Genomic DNA, 24,230 nt, shown 5'->3' on the forward strand with positions numbered 1-24,230 from the left:
GCTCTTGCTGCGCTCGCTGCTCGCCGGCCGCAGCTGCCGCCGGCGCGGACACGGGCAGGGACGAGCTCGCCGGAGGGAGCCGGGAGCCGCCGCTGTCCGCCCAGGTACCTGGGGCCGCGCCAGCACCGGACCTCTTCGAGGATCTGCATTTCCTACCCCCCCCCCCCCCGGCTCTTTTTACCTTTTCCTCCTGTGATTCTCCTCCTCGATCCTCTCCCTCTCCCCCTCCCCGCCCGGCGCGGCGCGGCGGCCGGGCGCAGCCCCCCGACGCCGGGCGCCGCGGCGGGGCCCCGGGCGGTGCGGCGGGGCCGGGGGAGGGAGTGGCTGGCTGGGCACCTCCCGGCGGGGAGCCGGGGTCTGGGGCTGGCAGCCTGCGTGTGCATGTGTGCGCCGGGGGGGCGGGAGGCATGGGGCCGGGGGGTGCCGGAGGAGGGACTATGGGGAGAGGAAGGTATAAGAAGGGATGCGGGCAGGGGCGGGGGGCGATGCAAAGAGGGGGTGCGGGGCCGAGGGGCCGGCGCTGACAGCTGCTTTCCCCGCACCGGCAATCCCCTCCCCCGGTGCCGCCGTGGGGTGGGACTCCCCAGCGGGGCAGCGTCTCCCTTCCTCCCCCCCGCCCAGGCTGCCGCCTCCTCCTTCTCCTTCGCCTCCTCCTCCTGCCGCCGCCGCCCGGGGCCGGGTGTAGGTGCCGGGGGCGGCCGGGCTCCGCCACCCGACGGCGCGTCCCGCAGCGGCCGCCGCGGCGCGGCGCGATGCCGCGGCTCGGCGGGAGCAGGGCGGCGGCGGCGGCGCGCCTCGTCCCGGCCGCCGCCGCCGTCCTCCTGGGCGCCGTGTGCCTCCCCGCGGCGCTGGCCTCCTCCCTGCTCACAGGTAAGGGGCCGCGGAGGAGGCGGCGGGCGCGCAGGCTGCGCGGCACCCACCTGCCGTCGGGGCGCAAGCGTGGGAAAGGCGGGGGCTGGGGGGGTGTCACGGCGTGGTTCGGGCAGGGGCAGGGCAGAACGGGGGCTGCGCTTCTCCCCCTTGCCTCCCCCGCCCCGAGGGATACCTGTTAGCGATACCTGGGGCGCAACGGGGAGCGCTGCATCGACCGCTAGCGCGAGCAAAGGGGCATTAGGTTTCGAGGAGCGGCTCCAGCATGACACAAGGCGGACTTGTCGGGGACAGGGCCATAAAGGGATTTCTGACTGGATTCGTTTTGACAGTTAGCCTGCTAATTTTGACTCGTCTGCCAGTTGGCTGTCATGCATTAGAAAGGATGCTTGGTTTAGTGCTTGTGTTGTACAGATGATTCTGGTCTGAATCCTCTATGTGTCATGGACAGCTTTCTCCTGATTTCGGTGAGCTCTGGAGCTATCATTATAGAGGTGTCCTGCTTTGCGTGGAGTACTCATTATTCTCCACACGTCATCTGAGAAGAGAAAAAGTGTCCTTCTTTGCTATAACAGGCACAAAGAAAGTCTAGGCTTGTGCAGCAATAAAAGGCCAGTCATTTACCCGTTCACTTTGGATGCTTACAAAAACCCCTAGCACCCTTGGTTGCTTAAAACAGGCAACTTAAGGCAGAACCTAAAACTGAAGACCAGGAATGGAGCAACTAGAGTAGTTTCCAAAACCAGATGGGGCAATTAAAATGTATCAATATTTTTTAATTTTTATTTCTCTTTCAGGATCTGTTGCAAAATGTGAAAATGAAGGGGAAGTTCTACAGATACCATTCATCACAGACAACCCTTGTATAATGTGCATTTGCCTGGTAAGTTTGGATTTCAGATAATGAGAACATTCAGGCCTGTACTAAGAGTAACCGCACAAAGCGGAAGAGCATTTTACCTAATCAAATCTTGGGTATGTCCGTTGCCTTTATGTAGTACAGGGTTATCTCAGTGCCGAGCTAATGGAAAGTAATCCAATCCATGATCTGGCAATTGTTTCTTTGACTTTAAAACTCTCAGGCGCAAAGTTATACCTGACTTTAAGTATGACATTGTGGAACTGCATTTATCATGTGAATTCAGGGTGAGAACAGTTTTCGCAAAGTCAGAGGTGCTCTGGCACACAAAAGTCTTTGCATATAGCTTAGCAAAGAGGGTGAAATGTAGAGGTTTGGAAATGCTGCTGTTTCTAGCTTCAATATGCTTAGCGTCACACGCTGATGGCTGAGAAATGGGCACAAGGGGCCATAGTGCAGGCTGCGATGGGACTGTACGTGCTGTAATAAGAAGACAGTGACAGCACGCACGATACTTTGATAAAAGTGCTTTATTCCAAGGAGGATACTGTGTCTTGTGCTGGGAATTCAGCAGTTAATAATGTCACTGGTTGATACACATTTCTGGGAGAAATATTCTGCCAGAATGCTTCAGAGTTAAGCATTCTGGAAGCAGTTCAGCTCGGGAAGCCAAGGCTTAGGAGTTATTGAAAAATAGTTGCTCTAAATAAAAATTTTCACAATATATTTAAGAGAAAAACCATAACCGTAAACCATAGCCATAAACCTTAATTTGCTGTTGAATGCAAAGAAAAACATAGACAAAAATCACTACATTTTACATATTGGAAGTTACAGAGTAGCTGAATCTACAGAATATTTTCTGTTTCAGGGCCCAAATATAAAGAACCCCAATTCTGTTACTGCTATTGATATTATTAGTATTTCTAGAGAGCCATCACTATTTTAAATCTATAAAATAGTTAAAGAAGGCAGTTTCTGACTGCCTTTAAAAGGCAATTTTGGCAACTGTAGGAACGAACCACAGTGAACCTGATCTTAAGCCTGCTGAAGTTGATGGATGTCACTGCACTGACTTCAGTAGATTTTAAGTGAGACTCAGTGATAACTTTTTAGCTAATAGTGATAAAGAATAAGTTATTGATTCTTCTGGGTAGAGAGGGATGGGAAAAGGAGGGGAATGGGATGTGGTGAGTAAAGAAATCAAAGGGAAAACAAGAAAAGAAATGAAGCTGTGTTTTATCATGGATCACCTTCCTAAATATGTCTGCCACCACTCTTGCTAATGGAAGCTGGTGTTAACCAGCGAGGAAGCAATTTATCTGTGAAGGAGCAGAAGTTCAGTCTTGGGCATTAGGGCAATAATGCATCAGGGTAAAATACTTGTATTTATAGATCTCTCTAGACCTTGGCTTATTAAATCAATGAGCACCCTTTTAGTGTATGAACATGAAGAACTGCAAAAAACACGGGATGTAAGAAATCTATGTGGTTTGAAAGGCTTGCTTTAGGGAACCAGCAAATGAGGACATTTGGTTCCCCTCTATGCATGTAGCATACTGCGTGCTATTAAGAGTATAGATGCCTAGGGAGTAACTGCAGTTACCTACACTGGATATGCTCCGTTTTATTTCTGCCAAAGGATAAAAGCGATCTCTGTTTCTTGGGTGGAGCTAGGAGACTTGGTAGAGAAGAAGGAAACCCATCTGGAGATACTGACTTTTACACTGTGCAGCATCCAAAGCAATGACTTATTGAACAGCCAGTTTCTGAAATCTTTGTCAGGGCTGTCACAAGGGAAAAGGTCAATTATAAGAGGTCTGGGGAGAGCAGAAAGCAATGTGGTGATTTGTGACAAGGAGGGGAAAAGGAACCAGGTTTCCTTCTGTCCAACTAGAAATATTGATTATTTAATAGCCGTGCAGTGAGGAACTTTCTCTGGAAGGCTGATCATACTCTACAAGGGCAAACCTGATGGATGTTCATATAGTAAGGAGTGAGCAACTAACAAGAGACCTTAATCAGCTGTTCCAGGAAGGAAGCAATTGCTGTCCAAGCATGAACAGAAAATTCGACAAAGGGCACTTGTGTTAGAAACAAAGTAAAACAAGGAACTGAATTATTGGATTGGTTTGTGACAGACCTCCCCTAGCGGTAATACATTTCGCACAAATGCAAACGGTCCTAAAGCGCTGCGCAAGTTCCAGAGATCCGAATGGCCCTGGGCAGAAGAGGAATATCGAAGTAACATCCTTCCAAGTCTTTCCTGCCTTGAAAATAAGGGAAGATGGAACTGAAATGCTGGAATTGAATCCTCAAGCGTTTGACAGAGCTGACGCTGGGAGCTGTGTCCTGCAGTGCACAGGAACGTGTCCCAGCGAGGGAGGGAGAGGGAAGCAGCAGGGGCGAAGCAGTCTCCTGCTCGCAGCTCCTGTTTCCTGGCTGAATCAGTTGGGAGGGCAAATGACTGGTGCTCCAAGAGGAGATGCAGTAAAAACGAGAAACTTGCAGGCCACAAACAAATTGCAGTAATGCAACACAGATTGCAACGAGCAATTACGAATGCTGTTCCTTATACACTGCTGAGAAGTCTTGGTAGGAAGACCAAAACCAAAAGTTGCCTATTCTTATTGCTTGACAGGGTAGACTGATAATGATTAAAAACAAAGCAGATAAAACAGACCCTGTGTTCAAGGGCTGCTGCTTTACATGAAAGGTTTTGTTTCGTCTTTTTGAGTTATTGATAACACAAATCTCTGAATTTCAAATATGAAAATGGCACTGATGGGGATCTTCTAGAAACAGCCAAGTCTAACTAGCAAACAAGATGAGTTCATGCGCATCTGCTGTAATGTGTGGAAAGAGAAGTTGTGATACAGGAATTCAGGCTGGGGGACATGTGCTGAAATTTTCACGTAGCACGTAGTAAATCATTCACTTCTAAAGTATAGGTAATGCTTTTCTAATAAAAAAGGCACTGCCCACACTATGAGATAACTATTTCAGACCTCCCTACTTGTTAAATTGAAATTTGTTGGAGTGTGCAGAATGACACTGATATTTGCTCTTAGTATAAGGAAACAGAGGTAAGACTAAGTGCATGTATGTGTGTAAATGTAAATGTGCACTGCAGGTCTATGTGTAAGAACTGCAGTAGAGCAAGTCACTATGGATAACGCTGGATTTTGCTTTGTGTGATGCTTTCAGCTGGTGCGATACAATGCTTTAATCAGAAGTTTGCTTTAGTTTCGAATATGTGATTCAGCACCGAAGTAACAGAATGAAACTCTATGGCTAGTGATACAAAGAAAGTCAGACAAGAGGGTCCAGTGTCTATGAATCTATACAACCTAAAAATATTTTCTGTTAGCAAACATGAGAACTAACAAAGTTGCAGCAAGATTTTACCTTTTACATAGGACTGATAAAGCTCCTTTTTCTGTGGCATTTTGGATGGGATTTCTCATTAGTCATGACAGGATCAAAATTTAGACATCCCTAACTTATATTTTATATATATCCAATTTATGGTCATAATAATGACCATAAAAGTGATAATTTTAAACATCTATAAGCAAATAATTTTGATGTGAGCTTTTACAATTACAACACTTAAGCAATTCTATATTACTTTCCACTTAATCATCTCTAAGCTCTTGATAAACATGGATGAATTTGATCTCCAAAGAATTGATCATTAATTGCAGCTGACCACAGAAAAAGACCATTTTTATTGAAGAGGAAAACATCAAAGTCACAGAGAGATTGTGGTTTATCCACAAGGAATTTCTTGTAGGACTGTGATGAAAGCTCAGGCCTCCTAACTCCTGGTCTAATGGTTTAATGACAAAACCATCCCTTTTCACTTCACTAACATTTGCTTTATGAGTGGCTGTGTGTAGTGTAGCCACAGCATTAACATGTTCGTTTTCTTTTTGTCTCTGGCAATGGGCAGGCTGCACTGATAGTAGGTTTTTGAAGTGTCTACTCAACTAAATTTGTTCTAAGACATAGATGGGCAAAAGCAGATTAAGCTGGTTTTACGATCCAGAGGTTTTGAGAGTTGTTACAATGACTTGCTGTTGTTGTCTGAAAGATGATGTTAGGGCTCATGTGCCCCAGTCTTCTGCCCATTTGCATTTTGGATGTCTGTGGTCCTGCATCTCCAAGGAGACTCGCTATCTCTGGAAAAACTCCTGGGTTTCTACCGTATTTGGGACACAGGCATAGCAAAAAAGCAGGCTGAAGGTAACTGGAAGTACTTGTTTTCTTGTACATACACATTGTATGCTGTTAAACACAGGAACTGGAGAACACGGCAGCATCCTTAGTACTTAGAGGCAGTGGTTAAAATGGGAAGATAGACACTGCACTTGAAAATTGTTGTTCTGAAGCTAGGCCAGATAAAAATTGCACGCAGGCCTCCTTGTGAAGTGCCAGCGCAGTATACTATGGTGGACTGGCCCATTTCAACCATGGTTATAGCCAAGGACTTCTCTAAGAGGTGGAAAAGACTCCCTCTAAGAGGCAGCGAGCCCCTTATCAAGGGAAGGTCCCCAGCTGAATGGGAATGCCAGATATGACAAACAGCAGCAAGGAATAAATACACGAACTCTGTGAAGAAAAATAAAGTTATCAAAAAAGTCAGTATTATAGTAAGGATAAGAATGTGACCCTTGGCAATACAAAAAATATTCATAGAACGTATTATTGAATACAACTGTGAAACTATTTTGTGTTAGTTTAGTGGTCAATAATAAGAAAATCTAATGAGCTGTTGGATTCTGAAAATCAAAGCAGTGAAACTCTGTGGGTTATAAAGTTGAATGAAAAAGGATTGAATTTTAAAGAACACTTCTGAATTGGCATGGTGATTATAGGTAAAGATATATAATCTTCATAGCATTCATAAGGGTTCATTCATATTGGTTCAGCTTGAGAAACTGATTCTTTTATTCTAGTTATTAAATGCTTTAAGACCACCAGGGATTATAACTGTACTACCTAATGCAAAAATTCCCTTCTAAAAATATTCTCATTTGTCAGTGAAAAACAAGTTTAGTTTCATCTTTAGGAGCACTTTATACACCTCTACAATTTGAGAAGGTTTGAAACATGTCATGTCTAACAGATTCAGATCTTTATATTTTGTATAAACTGTGACTTATACTTCATATATAAAAGTATTAGGCTTAAGGTATATATGAGTGAATTTGTGCTAGTAAAAACAGAACTTCATAAATATGAAGACTTACCACAAATAATCCATTGGGACTTTCTATAGCACAGATGTATTTTGAGCATTTTGTCATATTAAGGGGAAAATGCTATTAGCAGAATATTGGGGGAACTTTTAATTAGACTTCTTTTATATGGATGTCGACGTATAAAATGGGTATGGAATATTTTATGTTCAACTTTGGTACAAGTACGGTAAATGGCTAAGTGCAGTAGAGTTTTTGTTGGTAGGGCTTTTTGGCTGGAAGGAATCTAAAACTCAAAATAGAAATAGACTCATGCCTGATATTATGGCATTTGCTTTCAAGAAATACATACTCAATATGAGGGTGGAAAAGACATAAAAATGCTATAGTCCAGCGGAAATAGATGAAATGAGAACCTGCCTATAATTATAGGACAAAACATAAAAACTCCACAGAATTAACGTACCTGAATTAAACTTCTGAGTACTGGTGAGATGAGCTCACCAGTGTCAATGATGATAGGTGGTAATGCTGGTGGTGGTGAAGAAAGCCGTGTAATTTTATCCTCATTTATCATCGTCTACGTGAACCCTGAACATCTTGCCAGAAGCAAGCAGGGATCCAAGAATAACCTGTTCAATGGCTAGTGGTGGATATAGTTTTAAAATGAATGGACCAAAAATGCCAGCTGAAAGGGACAGGTGAGAAGCCAGTCTGTTGCCCTTAACTACAGTGAAATAGGTAGCCACACCTTAGGTAACCGTGGCTTGTGCATTGCAAAAGTTTATCTCAGTTTCTCAGTTGGGCAGAAAATTATTCTTACTTTATTGGGAGAATGCAGGGCAGTATCTTTGCTGTGTTCTATGTGGGAAAGAAGTTTGATTTTACTTTTCACTTTTTTTTTTAATACTTGAGAACAAAGTGAGTTGTGTCAAGAAACAGCTGATAAAAGAATAAAAGCCAATGGTGATCTTGATAAACTGCATCTAAACCAGGGCCATTTCCCGCTTTTTCTTCCCCTCCTGTCCTCTCATGTCTGTGCCTCAAACTTGCTGAGCACACCTGAGGAATGGTAATCATATGTCTCAACCTTTTATCACCTAAATCCAGAACAGAAGAAAACAAATGTGAGCCAGAAAGTGTAACCAAGTGTTGGAAACCTGAGCAAAGTTTAGAGACAGGAGCTGAGGAAACTAGAAATCAGAGCTTTGCTTGGCATAAGTTTTATTCAGCATGAAACATCATTCTTTAGTTTAAATTTCCACCTTTAAATCCAAATGTGCAATGTAGAATTTGACCTTTGCTCATAAAAAAAAAAAAAAATGGGTTAAATTTGGAATTATAAGTTCTAGTGTTTTACCTAGCTTGAACCAAATGAGTAGGGAAACCAAGTGCAAGCAGACCAAAAAATGGAAGAAAACATCTTTACTCTTTGCTTTCCCTGTACCCTTCAAACTCCTCATCAAATACTAATGCAAGAAAGCTACTGAATCTTCAGGGATTCTTTACTATGTAGCATATACATATATATATATATATATAAACATAGTTGATTCTTGTGGCACAGTAGACAAGCTGAAATTGTATAGCTAGCCTGAGAGCAAGTGTTTGACACATGTTCAGTGAAGATGGCAATGTTTTAGTACATCAGGATTCAATTGTTGTTGCATCAAGGTATAATGTGAGCCAGATGATTTTTAGAGGACTAGTGCATATTAAAAAAAGAAAACACACACACACAAAACCCATCAAACAATTCTTTCATACCTATTTGATTTAATATAATTTCAATAGTTTGCATACATCAACTACAGAACCTACCAAGGCTGCATCTTCTTTCAGTTTAAATATTTTTGGTCTTTATTACTGTATAGTATAATCCACTTTCTCTTCACCCACAAAAATAACAAAAGACAAAAAAGCCAAAGATACAATACTATTCTGGTAGTTTTCACCCCCATATTAATGCAAAAGAGAACATTGTTTTGATCGGTGTTTGAAGGGGTCCTGGAACATAAGCATGCCCCTACATGATGGAAGGTTTTTATTATTTTTTATCCAATTAAAAAAAGATATGTATATGCCATCTCTTAAATGAAGAAAAAAAAAAAAGCCCAAAACTCAGAAAACAAAACACAGTCAAAACTCTGTGTCCAGTGCAGTTGGGTATCCCATGTGTACTTTGTCAGAGAGACCAAATATCTGTGGGTTTATACAAAGATGGTTTTGTGAGTGAGAAGTGAATCAAATCAAGAGCCAGAGCTGGTTATTTTTGCCTGTTCTGGAACTGAACTGCTTTGGCAGGGTCTCCTGAAGGATGAGTTAGATATAGATTCCGTTGTATTTTTTATTAATTCAGGCAGTACCTGTGTGCAAGACAAGGCTTTGGTGCTTCTGAGAGTGAAATCCAAACTACTGCTGGCAGAAGGTGGCTATTCTAGCTTAATACTCTGTTTGCATCAGCAGCGTTGAGGCAACTTTTGAACCAGCCTAGTCCCGTATGCAGGCATGGCCAGAGCAGGCAGACAGGATTTCTTCCAGATCAAAGCACTGTACTGGCATTAGTGCCGCTTCAAGCAGGAGGCTGATCCATTGGTCCTTTCCATCCAACATTTCCCAAATTTCTATGAAATTAACCTGGAAGAGGGGCTCTAGCTGTTAATGGGTGTTCAGTCCAAGAAACAGGCTAGACCTACACCAAAGTAAACCCTCCCAAAATGCACACCAGCCATATACTGGATCATCAGCACCTGCTGTTTCCCTCTACAGACCTGCTTCTGCTGGGGCTGTGTGTACACAGCCACAGCGTGGGCAAGTGCCGCATCTCCCCGAACCTCCGTAAGGACTTTGGTTGCCAGGTCAGGTCTCTTGGTGCCCCTTGTGCCCAGTTCTCTGCAGCTCAGTGCACTTCAGAGAAGCTTTGTGCTCTGCGCTGTGGGTGAGATCGGCACGGCAAATCCCTCCGCAGGTACGTCTGCCTCTGCCTTGCTGCGCTTTAGCGTGACGTGCGTTTCAGACGCGTGTTGTGCAGTTAGTCGTATGTGACAGTTTGTGATTAAACCCTTCTGGAAATCTGCAGGCTTGAAGAAGCTATTTCATATTCTTCTCAGACCACATGGGATAGTGAACACTTCACTGCCTGCACATTTCTGACATAGAGTCAGCTGCATTGAGCAAACATAAATATGCACGCAGTGCTGAACTGATTTTAAGTCTTGGCGAAACGCTGGTGATATGACACTGCAATGATGATGAAGATCCAGTGCATCAAGTAGGGAAGTGAGATCCTCTTTGGCGTGATTAAAGGATCAGAAAACTAAAGTACAAAAGAACATATTTAAAATGTATAAATAATATGTGGAAAAAATATGAAGGGCACAAAAATGCCATGTACTAAAGGGAAAAAGGTAATGTAAGTTGCCAATGTCTTAGGAATGTATCTACAATAAGTGCAAAATAGATCAGTCTAGGTTAAGGCACTTTTTTTATTGCCAATAAGAAAAACATTATTAAAGAGCTGGTTCAATATCAAAATGGCATTTTAAAAGCTTACAGTTACCTGTATATAGTTTTTATTAGCTTTCAAGTTTCTTCCATTGAGTTGTTAACGGTCTTTTTAAGAATTATGGTCCTGTAAGTGAATGGTTCACCATGTCAGTATTTCTGGTGTTCTGCTTTGTGCTGCTATATAAAAATAGATATTTTTTTCCCCCACAAAATATCTGGTTTTATTTCCCCATCATGTTTTAATAGAAAATTTTGAGTGAAGAAAAATATTAAGCAGCAACCAAAAAAATCAAATGAAAATGCAACCTTTTTATATTAAGCTTATGGTCAAATAAAAGCCCATTGTGAAGAAAAAACAATATTGTATAAAAGCTTTTACCTGTATTGCTACTATTAAAATGACTATCGTACTGGTACTTGCTCATATTGTACCTAATAACTGCTGTTATTACTTCCTCTGAGGCCTCTTGGCCTCTTCATCTTATGCATTAAGCTGCAGCTAAAACATTCTTAGTCTGACCATTTGTCAGATTTAGCCCTGTGCCCCACTACGCATCCGGCTCAATTGAGCGCCAAGCTCTGCGTCTGAGCACAGCGAGGACCCCATCCCTCCTTGTCCTTTTTGTCAGGAGCTGACCTTCTGTGCTTCTCTGAAACATCTCGATCTCACCCTTTTTTTTCTGCCTCTCAGTTTTTTTCTTGGAGTTCTTTTTGCTATTTCTTTCCATTTTTTACCCTCTATGCCTGGAATCCGCTTAGTCTACCTAGTGCACCAAAATGGCCTGTTAAGCTAGGACTGTGTACTTTCCCGCTACCTCTCTGAAAAAATAACATACCTTCATGCACCATTTATGATTTGCATCCTCTTTATTTGTTGTTACATATGTTTTTTCATCAGTTCTCCACAACAATCTCCCATCTGTAGTTCTTGTTTTCTGTATTGTATTTTAGACTTTCCAGAGAGGGAAAGCGCCACAACAACAGGCAGTGCTATTAAATAGCGTTAGGATTGGAGATCTGTTTGTTTTGTGGACACAAAGTATGGGCACGTGATCAAACGGCAATTAGAAAAAGGATGCAGAAGATTTGGAATTTTCACCAGCAATCTGAGGCCCCAGTTTCTTTGAATCCTGGTTTTAAAGAAACCTCTTCCCCAAGGTTTAAAGTTAAAGAGCGGATTGAGTCTTATTAAGTCTTATTATTGAGTCTGATCCAGCTGAGAGCTGTACCGGCACAATTAGATGGCATTTGCTTGGGAGCAGGGTTGGTTCATGTAGGGCATCTGCTGGCCTTTGTACAGTGGTGGCCCTGTGCTCAGCAGCCAAACGGGTGCATGAGCCCTACCAGCAATGCTGAAACTTCCTGCTCGTTGGATATTGGTGCAAACTCTTTGACTCTGGACCCTTCCATTTCAGTTCTAAACTTCTCCGTGTGCCTTGTTGATCTAAATGTCCAGAGCTGCCCCAGATTTGAGGAGTTACATGGCAGCATTTCTACTCCACACTAAAACCAGGTATTGCTCAGCACCGGGCTGCCATGGCGCTTAGCGTGACCCTAGTGTGAGCTGAGGATGCAGGTTGCCCCTTTGGTGTGGGGCTGGCTGCTGCTTTTGCCAAGTGGCTGTGGTGTGTGGTATGGCTCACCATCTCCTCCCTAGCCAAAGGACTTGCTTGGGGCTTGGAAGAAGCAGCTTCACATTCCTCCTCACCCAAAGAGATACAAACCCGTGTGTCCTAGAGCACTGGCCAGGCAGATCAGATTTCTGACAACTTGTGGTCAAAAAGTTGTGTTTATTTTTATTTTTATTTTTTTTAATGATTCCTGGCATCTTTATAATCCATTATATTAAGTGGCTTCAATGGGAATTATCTATCACAAAGTTTGGAACAACTGAAATTTATTTCGATGGACATCTGTTTTTCTGGTTGCAACATTTGCATCTGTTTTTCTGGTTTCTCTTATGATTTATTAGTGGCTGAAGAATTACAGACCTTGATTATCCTAAGGTTGTCTCCTCCTCCTTTTTTTCTGTTGGAGTGGTTATGTGTAATTGAGGCATGGCTTGGAAGAGAGGGGGAAGAGCTGATAAACAACTGCTGTAAGGCTACATAATGGTTATGATTTGATTTTGCCACTTAGTGAAATACCTCCAGGTTGTGCTGGTTGGAAATCATTGCAGGAAGGAACTGGACAGTGCGCTGGGCCTTAGATAAGGCTATTAGCTAAAGAGTTGCCTATGGGACCCAAAATACTGATAGGGCAGCCAACCCTCTTAGCACAGGGAGATTGCTGATGATTTGCTTGTATGAGAAAATATTTACTTCTGTATATGGCAGAGCATGGTGGATCATTTTCATATTTAGCACACCTCCTCCCCAGATACATGGTACTGATGATAGCTGGACCAGTTAACCAGGTTAGATGGATTGGTGATTTACTCTGACAAATGCTCCTGATTAAAATAAATACAGAAAATTATGTTGGCTGGCAAAATGCAAAAAAGGGCAAGTTTTTTAATCCAAAAACCAAGGGTTGGTTGAAGTCTTGTTCTTAAAAGCAGTGGATAAAGGCTGCTGGCCAATTAAAATTGTTACACTTTAAAATGCTGACAATGGAATAGTATAAAAACACTTTTTAACAGAAGCCTGCTTTTTCTATGATCTGAGCTCATTAGGCATTTCTGGATAAACTTGCTGATGCAGACATTTAGCAAGTAGCATAGTGCACCTATGCTGAATCACAGCTTTTTAAACATGAAAATGCTGAGGAGATTGAAGAAGCATGCAATTTATATGGCTTCTGGAAAAATGTCTGTATATGTCCAATTTAAACTTGGCAAGGTTTCTAATCCTCAAGCAAAAACTATTTGACCCAAAATGAATCTGGAGTGGAAATTAAGAAAAAATATACAGGACTCTAGGCCATGATAATAAGAAATTGGACTGGCTTTATGTACTTGTTGTTACAAGAAGTGTATGTATTTAGTGCCTAAAACTGTATAAAACTATCTTAGTATAAAAAGAATATAATATCATCAGGTTTCTTGGCATAATTAACCAATCCACATATGGAAACATACAAACGTTGGAGCCAAAAGGGGAAGAGAAAGCAAATCATCTTCATCTAAAGGGAGGTTCACTGGAGCACAGCCATTTGGACAGATGCGGTGGTAGCTTCAGTCTCTTTACTGGGCATTGCCTCTTACGTGCCAGACAGCACAGAAGTATACTGGTGAGACAGGGCTTTGAGAGATCATAGATATGACTTGACTCCAGGAAAGCCAGGTATGAGTCTGGAACCAGAGGTGTGAAAGGATTTTAAGCATCTTCTAGAGACTTAGTCCTAGTCTTATGCATTTGTGGACAGCTTGTGACTGTAGCCCTAACGTACTGTTAGTATCAAAGGATTTAGGTTAACTCATTAGACAGTGCTTAGGCTGGCCTTAGCAGCCCATGTTAACTGTTTTGTCTCCTCAATTCAGAATAGGGATTTCTTACAGCCAACATACTGAGCAGAGCGTTGACAGGAGTTGCTTAATACTGGGCTGAACTTCTCTCTGTTTTCGGGCCAAGTACCTTATTCTGTGCTGTTCAGAGTTTACTGCTTTGATCTGCTTTTGGAGTTCAGTGTCTAAGTCCTGTCTTTCAAAACCCAAGCAGCAGTCACTCGTGGATGGTACTAGCGTCTCCTTTTTTATCATGTAGCTTAATAGTTTGAGAGCATGGGAGAAAATCAGCTTATTGTACAGTATATCAAATGGCAGATGCAAGGATTAGAGATCTCATCTTTCTCAGGAAAGTTCCTGGTCTTCTCTAGGTTAGTGAAAAGAGTCCATAAATAGTCCAGGCAAAATGCAGCAGCACTGACAAGCTGTATGAAGAGTTCCTCTTCCAACGCCAAACATGCTTGGCAATGAGGGCCTTCTCTTGAGAGGCAGCTTCATTTGTGTCATCCAAAATGCCACAGAGAAGGGTGATTTTTCATAGCAGCTCTTTCCCCAGCCATGTTTCAGTAGAGATGTTTTGTGTCCAATCTAAATGCCCCAAATCACCTCAGGTAGATTTTTGTATAAGGGATGGGTTTCGCATGAGCTGGCTATCAAACTGCTCAGGAGCAGAAGCAAAGGTCAGCGCCTGCAGACCTGAAGCCCAAAGAGTTCGAGGCACACCTAGGGCTCAGTAACCATCTCCTGATGGAGGCTGCCGTAGGTTATAGTTCATTATTATGGAGCGAGGTGCAATTGATCAAAACTTAATTTCCTAAGTCCTTTGATGGATATTTCTTAGTTTTCTTTGATTCAGGTTCTCATTTTTCATGAGACTTAGCTCTCTCAACATAAAGTTACTAGAGCTGGTCTTATGCTTTATGCTAACGATGTGAAAACTTTGGATTTCAGATCATCTTTTCTCCTCTCCTGGGGTTTCCCTCCTGGTTACTGAGGTAGTGGCATTGCTGCCTGAGTTCTTGCTCTTCAAAGAGAACAGGGTTGTCCCACACAATGAAATCATCTGTGGCTGCCTTTCTAGCACTGCGAATTTCCAGGCAGGCATAATCCCTTTCCTGACATTTGAGTCTTATTAATTGGGTTAACAAGATGCTATCTGCACACCATACTTATGTAAATATAACCTGCTAGCAAAGATCTTAATGGCACCTGATATATCACACTCCCTTTACATCTATCAAGAGGTACCACTGCAGGAGTCACTTCCAAAAGCAGGTTGTGTTCTCAGTCCCACAGGGCTCCTTATAAGCTGTGAGAAATGCTGGTGGTCAAGGCCAACCATTCAGATGTCTTTAAAGTGTCCCACTGGTGACCGAAAATCACTTTGTCAAGATGACAAATGACTTGCGCATACCCCATTCACCTTATAGCTTTGCTCTAATGTCAGCTCCATTTACTTGTCAGAAACAGGTATTTTTTTTACTTCCAGCAGTGCAAGTGGGGCAGGGGAAAGGAAGGAGCGAAGGAAACACAGGCTGTGAGAAATCTGCTTGTATTGCCTCTATTCAATGCATTATTATAGTTAAGATTCATAAGCTTTGGACGTTCCAGGATCTGTTTGTTTGTACATGTGCAAAACAGAAAGACGGGAATTTGCTTTTCAGAAGTGAGAACTGTCCCTGCAGGGCTGAGATTATGCAAAAGCATGTTTTAACCACTGGATTTTTCAAGCAGAAAGTGGTTGTGCAATATTAGTTTCTTATTTTGGACAGCAAACTTCTTTCCAAAGCAACATTTCAAAATAAATGCTTAATTAACTAGGCCTACCCAGTACATAGGGCATTGTGCGTATGCCTGTGCTGAAAAGCTAAGCTCAAACCTCCACGCTCCCGTGGGTGGTTTCATTGACTGCAGCGGTATCGTCATGTGGCTAAGTGATCACTGCTGTGAATGAGCGCTGCTACATCTCACCCAAAAGCAGCAAGGGCCAGGCCACAAAATATGGTCAGAGTCAGCTAAAGCTCTGCAAAAGTGACTTTGACAGCTTTGGCTTTTAGTTTGCTCGCAGTGACTTCCATATCGCTTTTGCTTAGTTCATGAGTCAAAATATGCTTTTTTTCCCGTAATAGCTACAATGTCAGTTGAAGTTTTCAAAGTCAAAATCTAAACCTAATTTGGCAACGCAGTTGATCACAACAAAGGGGAATTTATTCCCTCTGCTTTTCTTATAGCAGCAAAGCTTTGTACCCATCAGAACCAGGAGTGGATATGAAGTAAAAACACATAGTAATGAGATGTGTGAAATAAAGCATCATTTTGGTATAATTTTTTCTGACAAAGTTTTCCTGTGGCCACAGCTTCCTTCTGTTGGCACCAATAGCAAAATTGGGATTACCAGCTGCCTCTCTGAGACACCAACAGTGCAGAGTGTAAAAGAGCAGCGAGATCCCGTGAGTTGAGGACAGCTTGGTAAGACCCTGAAAGCTTTTGCTTCCTTCCTGAGCCCTGGCTGAAATGCTGGTGCTCCTCATCCCTTCTTGCCCAGAGAGGCTTCTCTAGACAGACGGACAAGCTACTGCTGCCTCTTCTCGCAGTGAACAACCTTCCCCTTTTCTGCAATACCACCGTGTAGTACAGGCAAGATCATATAAGAAAACAAAAGCAGGGTCAGCGCTCAGCCAACTTGCAAGTACATTAAAACAGCAGTGTCTGGAGGCCTCTCGCCTAAATAATTTTCTAATAGAAAACAGACTCTTGTTACTTTCTCTTGGGCTACTATTTTATTTGGTTGTTGCTCCTCAAGCATTTTGATCCTATTTCAAAACCTGTTTCAATTAAATGAAGAGAGTTTTTTTTTTTTTTTTTTTTTTTTTTTTTTTTGTTCCTTTTTGGTGCTTTACATTTTAAAGGAGTGCTATTCCTGCAAAACTTCTAGGAGTCCTCTGGATTATGAAGTTGGGATTGACAGGGATTTTCCAGACAAAATAACATTAAAAAATAAACCGTGGATAAAAAAAAGGAAGAAAATAAAAAGATGCCCTCTACCCCCCACCAAGATCCCCTGTTGCTGCTTCTGGCATGCATCACATCTTTGAGGATACAGTATCATGAGAAAACTGTCAGTTAGTGATGTATTAGGGTAATATATCATCAGAGCATCGTTGCTTTAGAGGATATGGGCAGTAAAAGGCATGATTCTGGCCAGACAGAGCAGCAGGGGACTTTGCTTTTTTTCTTTCCTTTTCTTTAATCTAACCCTGTTTTTGTATTGTACAGAAGTGAATTTCTTCATGGGATATGACTTGTTGCAGAGTAAGTTAGGAGGCCCATTGGGCTTTTTAAACTCTTTAGAAGCTACATGGCCTCAAGGGCTGCTTTGTTCAAAGTTTTTAGTGTAGGCTTAAGCCCCAAAATGGACCATTTGCCACTACCTAAATCTCCAGTGTAAAGGTCGAGTAAGCAGAGTTCAGGCACAGAAAGCAATAAAGAGTTCTCTTAGATACAATGAGAGGTAACTTGCTGTTTGCATAAGGTATTTATAGATTTATCCCATCAAAATGCAATGAGATGATTTTTATAAAAACACAGTTAATGCATGTCTTTTAAATAAATGGCAATTGAAATTTTCATTTATAACAGTAGAAGAGAAATGGTTATCATTTGGTGTTCAGTCTGTAATAGAAGATGTGGTGGTTTCATCCAAAAATTTGGAATTTTGGAAGATGGAGCCAGTTTTTGATGCACTTTTTAAAGATTTCATGGTTTTGCATTTCTCTTACTGGCATTAAGTCTACAAGGAAAAAAGCTGAATAAAGGCTATGGATACAACCAGGATGGCAATAGTTAAGAAACAAAAGTGGAGTATTGTAAAGAGGCGTTTTTGATGGCACTAAGTTAATGTTAATTTCTGAGACAGGAAAGAACACGAGCCTGTGGTTTGACTGAAAATTAGTTGAATTAAACTGATTTAATCAACTATCCTCTCTGAAATCAATTTGATAATTCATCATTGCAAGTTTCAGCATTTTTTTAGGCTGGAATCTCCTAAAAGTATTTTCAAGCCAGTTCTACTAAGGAAGCATATGGGTTGAGGCTATAAGCAAACTCTTCTTCCTCAAACCATGGCACTACACTGAGATCAGGTCGGCAGAGCAGCATGCTTCAGAAGCTAGTACACATGAGGAAGCAAAGATATTTCATATTTGTTGGCTTGGGCTGCATACAGGAGGCCTCTGGATCTAACTAAGGTAGTAGTAGATTTACTGCCCTCAACTGCCTTTCCCTTTTCTTTTCTAGGAAATTGCTATCTTCAGTCAAACTTGCATGCATGAATTCTCCCTATCTGCTTCAGTCAGGATAAACCTGGTCAGACTTTCCACATCACCCCTTTTGCTCACTGGGAATTGGGCAGTGACCATCCAAAAAGTTTGACTGGCTGATCTGAGTGATTGGCAATGTCCAGCAAGAGGCAAACTGTAAGCTAGTAGGGTCTGATCTGTGAGTCATCACCTTTTCCAGCAGCACGTCTACATGGCTGTACCCTAAACTTCAAACTGACACGTACTGTCTGTCACTACTGTTTTCTTTGTCAAGCTGCTTACTGTTGTAAGATTTAGCTGACAATTTGGTAAGTAATATGAGTTCTTTTCTTCACAAAAATAGAAAACCCATTAATTTTTTGGCTAAAGCATGAAGGGGGAAAAGCTGGAAATTTTAAATGCATGCATGTCATGAAATATAAGGGTGTGATCTCCTGCAAGAACCCTGATGCTTGCCCTTTCCCTGAAACACAGCTCTTGGATTTATAGGTAGTATTTTGGACTACAGTATGAACTGCAAGGAACTCCTGAAGACCATAACTTTTATTGTTAGGAGATTGTCATATGCTATTCTCTTGGAAGGTAAAGAGCTCTGCCTTTAACTTTACAGGGTCAAATTCTAATCCTAAATCACACTTAAAGGCTGAGGTGGAGGCAGAGAGATTGTGAGCTAAGCGACCTGGATCCTGTTCTGGCTTTCTCACTGACTTAATGTGCAGTTATGGTCATTTTTTCTCTCTGTGTCTACTTTGATGGTAAGCTCATTGGAGTAGGGGATCTACTCCTAGCATGTGCTTATGTGATGTCTAGTGTAATGGGACTCTGATCCCAGCTGCAGGCATAGCAGTTACATTAATGCAAATAAATATGAGAGGAAAGTGCTTTCTTTTCGTTATATAATAGTGCAGCAGGCTGCTGTCAGGGAAAATCGGGACTGAAGCTGGCCACAGAGGTCACTTTCCTCATGCTGGTGAACGTCATTAAACACACTGCAAAAAAAGAAAAACAAAAAGAAAAAAAAGGCCATAAAGGATTGTGAGTGATGTGTCCTGAGTGACTTGCACATACTAATGTGTTCTTCACAGTGGTGGCAAATCCCCATTTGCAGTGAAATTTGGTGTCATCTTTCAGCAAGCAATACTTTTGTTTTAATTGTGTTTCCTAGGGAGTGGGGACAGCCTAGGCTGAAGAGTCGTTGATGTTGGCTGAGCACTGCTGCAGAGAGAGCTTTAGCCTCATCCCTGCTTGGTGTCAGCGATGGGCTGATGCTTTGAGCAGAGAGGGCAGATAAACTAAAGAGATTACGAGGGAGTGAATCCGAAGCTACTGTGTGCTCTGTTCAAAAAAGGGAAAAGAGACTCTGTGGACTGAACCAGCATATTTTATTCATGATGAAATACAGTCATTTGCACGTGTCTAATACAACTCATGCTGAAATCATAGTCATGTTGTGTGATGGGCAAGGCCCTAATCCTGCAAGTATTTAAGCATCTGTTTGGCTTTACTCATGTGAGTTGTCCTATTAAAATTAAAGACACGTTTAAAATTAATAGGACGACTCTCTCTGTACGGTGAAGCATATGCCTCAGTGTTTGTGGGTTTACATGGATGAACAAAGAGAACTTTATAATTTTGCAGAAAATAGCCATGTTTCATAGGGAAGTATTTTTCTACCCTGAATTTAAAACCTTGTCAGGTGTGCTAAATCATTTTTGTCATTGCACCCACAAAATTTGTTTCTGTAAGGGGAAACCAAATAGTTGGAGGGGAAACAAGAGAACTGAGACTTTTTTTCTTGTCAGTCATTTGAAGTGCCTGCATACTCCTCTCCTTGCTAACTGGTGTCTCCTCCCTGAGGCCGAATTGTGCAGCTCTTACTCAGGCAGAGAAATATTCACTGAAGACAGCAGTTTCGCAGTACTTAGTAGGGATTTCTTGCTTGCATCAGCTCCACTAATTAATGTAAAGTTTGTAAATCGGACCTGAAATGGTAAGTTCCATGCAAGAGTGCCAAAGGAGTAAGGGTAGTATTTTCAGGAGGTGCCTAAGGATTTCTCTAGACCAGGAGTTACACACGTGTCTAAGCCTGTCCTCAAGTAGAGTTTGGCCCAAAATCTTGGTCGCTTGCACGTAGGTGAGGTGTGGACACAGACAGCCTGTTCTCCCAAGCTTTGCTAAGGGGCAGAGCCTGGATGCCAGCACTGGTCCGAACCCTCACTCCTGAGGCCTGACTGGACTCAGCCCAGCTCCATGAAGACCGAGTGGGTGCTCTGGCCACATATGATATCTGCACAAAGAGCCAGCAGCATGGCTGGCAAACAGGTGGGTCATGGTGTTCAGCGTGCTTTAACTTGCCCTTGAACCTGTCCTATACCTTGAGGTGGAAAGGTGGCCTAAGTGACTTAAGTGCATTATTTGCCTCATTAATTTTGAATGGCTCTTTTTTTCTCCCAAGGTCATATGTGCACACTGGAAAGCTCCATCCCAGATTCCCCAGAGGCAACTTTCACCATTGTTTGAAAATTGTTACTGTTTTGGAGGCTGATCCCACAGGGCTTCTCCTTGCAGAGACATAAAGACACTCTGAACTACTCTGGGAGGAGTCTTGTCAGTCAGAGTTACTAATGAGCATAATAGTAGCACTGTGATGGATAATGGTCGAAAATGAATGTTGTCAGGATTAGCCATTAATGGTACTTCATACTTAACCTGCCCCTGTTGCTTTTACTATTTCTCTCTCTACAGCCTTTTATGGTTAAACGAAAGTTTAGGCAACATTTTTCCTATTCCGTATAAATATTTAATATCTTCAGGATACCAGAAATACAGCGTGAGTCTCCTGAAAGCATTTTTAATCCATAAAAAAGAACAGAATTTCCCAGTCGAAATCTGCCCCCTGAGAGCCCACATCTGCAACATCTTCCCAGCCAGGTCTACCCCTGCAGCTGACAGTAAAACACTGGGGTTGGAACACTGTTTACTGAGGTGCTTGCTGATGAAGCCCTTAAGAAACAAAGTGGACTTCTGAGTTTTTCCTACTGCAAGCCAAATCCAGGTTGAAAAGAGCCATCGTCCCAGCAGTTGACGTGTGAGACGCAGGAGCCCAGTGGGGAGCCCTGTAGAAAGTTGGCTGTGGCTTCCAAGCTGTGGTTTGGCTCACATCCTCTCTAAGATCTCTGCCAAATATTCAGATTTCTTTTCTAGTTTTTTTTTCTCTTTTCTTTTCTTGTTGGCATTTTATTTAACTGCACCACATGAGCTTAAGGCTGTTAGTTTTGATATATTTTGTTACTGGAATGGGCTATTTTGTGTGGAGTTCTCTGATGGAAGGTAAAAATACGAGGTGTGTGTGGAAGATGAGCAAATTGTGTTGAGAGAAGGTTATAATAAAGGTAACATGAAGCAGTAACACCAGTAATAGCTCTGGTTAATGTATCTCCCCTGTACAGGAATTTGACATCATGCTATGTTAAAGATGATACCTCTGGTTCCCACTGGCAAAGCGTGGGAGAGGTGAGAAAAGAGGGCACTAAACAAAATGTTCCGATTTTCCCCAAAACATACTAAAACCCAGAGTTCTGCAGCAGTCAAGCTCAGTCTGTACAGGAGAGGAGTCCAGGGTGATTCTCTAGCACTCCCTAAATTTTTCTTTCTGAGGGAGTCTGAGATTCCAGCATGAATCCTTTACCAAGTGTTCGCTAGGGAGTTGCGTCAGATGTGGCAGCGTTGTTCTGGATCAGCTTGACCTCTTTTAAAAAAATATGTATTTTTCCAACACTAACAAAAAACTTAGCTGAGGTCTTGCGATGTTCTCTCACTTTCTGTATGTGTGCCTGAGCACTGAATTAAAAAAAAAAAAAAAAAAAAAAAAAAAAAAAACCTGCAGATGTGAATCTATAAACCATCTGTTTAAAATAACTATTGTGCAGGACTATAATTAAAAGTTATTATTATGAATCTTGGGATTCTGTTATGGATTTTGACTGACTCCCAGGTTTCTGATTTAGCAAATGGTTTATGTATTCATGAGCCATGTGTCTCTTCCGCACTTCTCAGTGCCAGAGTGCATGTCCTTTAAACAAAAGGAAAAAATCCCCTACCCTCCCATTGCAGTTGGCTTCTGAATGTTGCCGTCTAAGAAGTTTTCTCCTAAGAACAGCAAAAATCAAAGTATTTGAGAACTTTCAGCAACTCCTGAGACACTGTTGACAACACAGATGGAGGTTTGGTAATACAGCTCTCCTGCATGCAGCTACTTAACAACTTTTTAAATGTATGGTTGGGACAAGTAATGAAATGTTATGATTACTGGGGGTAGGAGGGGACGTTTTTGGAAGGAAAGGATTTGTTGCTAAAGTCTGTTTGCTCTCACACTCTACTTTGCCTTGTGAAATGGGAGGGAAAGAGGCAGCAAAACTGGAACAAGCAGACTGACAGTAGATGTTAAACACTGCTGTGTTTTGCACTATAGGGTGAAAAAAAAAAGCTCCTGGTGACAATTGCTCCTTGTTTTATCTTTGTACTTTTACACCCTATGGGCCAAGGAGATCTGCACTGGATAATGCCTGACTGCAATAGACTAAACAATGATTTACCAGCCCTGCTTTATCTGCTCCTGTCATATGATTGATCGCATGGTGTTAACCCTTTCCTCCACATCTTCTGGCCTAATTTTCCGTAAGACACAGAATTGATATAAAAGAACAGGATTTTCAGAAAGAATTTGAGATTAAATTCAGTCTTAGAAGAAACAAGAAGAACTTCGCTGCATTTCCAGGGAGTTACATGCATCAGTGTTTAGTTCAACAGAGATTTTGGCATTAACACTATACTGAGGGGATATGTCTTAATTCTGGCTCTGCTATACGTTTGGTGAGCAAAAGACCCCCAGAAGAGCCATAAGGACTGCATCTCTGAACATCTTCCAGGTGAGACCCCTGGAAGAGCAGCTCAGTCCCTATGTCAGGCCCCATGTCTCACATGCTCAGGGAGTTAGGCACATCAAGGTCTATCTTTGGGGGCTCACCTATAAGACCAGATAGAGATGAGATCAGTAGGACATTGGCTCTGTAAATCCCACCTCTCATCAGGGCTTAGACACACTAGTCATGATGTCAAAGGATTGCCTCTATTTACCTGGGATGCACAGACCTGTTCCTGTAGGAAGAAGGTCACAGCTTCTCCTTCAAAGGACAGAGCTGCTGGTGCTGTTTTCTTTTTTTCTTTCTTTCTTTTTTTCTTTCTTTCTTTTTTTTTTTTTTTTAATGGTATAAGTGTGCTATCTTCTCCTCCACCTTTTAGCACCATGCTGCAGCAACTGATGCACTCACCTCTGAGATGGAGATCTTTGTTCAGTGCCCTCCACCTCCAGAGGCAAATCCAAGATCCATCTCCCACCTTCCCCAGTAGAGTCCTCTTGGTCAGGACCAGAGGCTTTTGGGACTGTGAGGTACAAGCCCCTCCTGCTGAAGCTGGGCCACTGAGCAGCAAGTAGTTCAAGGTCTGCTGGGATGAAGAAAGGAAATACGAATCTGTAGCCTGCCACTTAAGTTACTCTCCCAATGGGAGAACTCTTCAGTTCCAGCCACTGCACCTTGGCCTGCTAATGTACTTTACATGGAGCAGCTGCTTACTGTAAAACAGTCCTTGGCACGGGGATGTGAACTCCAAAATCTTCCCTCCCAGGAGAACCTCCCAGACACTAGGCTATAGAGCCATGCTCAACTTTTATTTTTCTTTCTTTCCTGCTACTTCCATCCTCACCTGTAATGAAGGTGATTGATTGATTGCTCGTGATACATGAAGAATAAGAGCCAAATTTGACTGGCTCCCTCCCCTCCTTTCTGAGTTGATCCAGTGGTACCAGAATTGTCACTTGCAGAGATTTCTGATTTAAGTGATCTGGGCCAAACAGGAGACTTTCAGTCTGAAGCCAGATACCTCTTGTTTGAAGTACATGCATCGGGGTCATCCTCAGGATTGTTTCATACCACTGACATGAAACAACTAGTTGGTCACAGTGAGAA

General features: G+C 42.4%; 1 protein-coding gene across 1 annotated transcript in view; it reads left to right on the forward strand.

The window, feature by feature from the left end:
- The first annotated feature begins 752 nt into the window (after positions 1 to 752).
- Positions 753 to 24,230, forward strand: part of BMPER (BMP binding endothelial regulator) — a 150,399-nt gene continuing 126,921 nt past the window's right edge. The window contains exons 1-2 of the mRNA XM_062567902.1: positions 753 to 870; positions 1,668 to 1,753. Of these exons, the coding sequence (XP_062423886.1) occupies positions 753 to 870; positions 1,668 to 1,753 (204 nt within the window). The remainder of the gene's footprint in view (positions 871 to 1,667; positions 1,754 to 24,230) is intronic.

This window comes from Rhea pennata, chromosome 2 (assembly GCF_028389875.1).
Source record: "Rhea pennata isolate bPtePen1 chromosome 2, bPtePen1.pri, whole genome shotgun sequence".
Classification (NCBI taxonomy): Eukaryota; Metazoa; Chordata; class Aves; order Rheiformes; family Rheidae; genus Rhea; species Rhea pennata.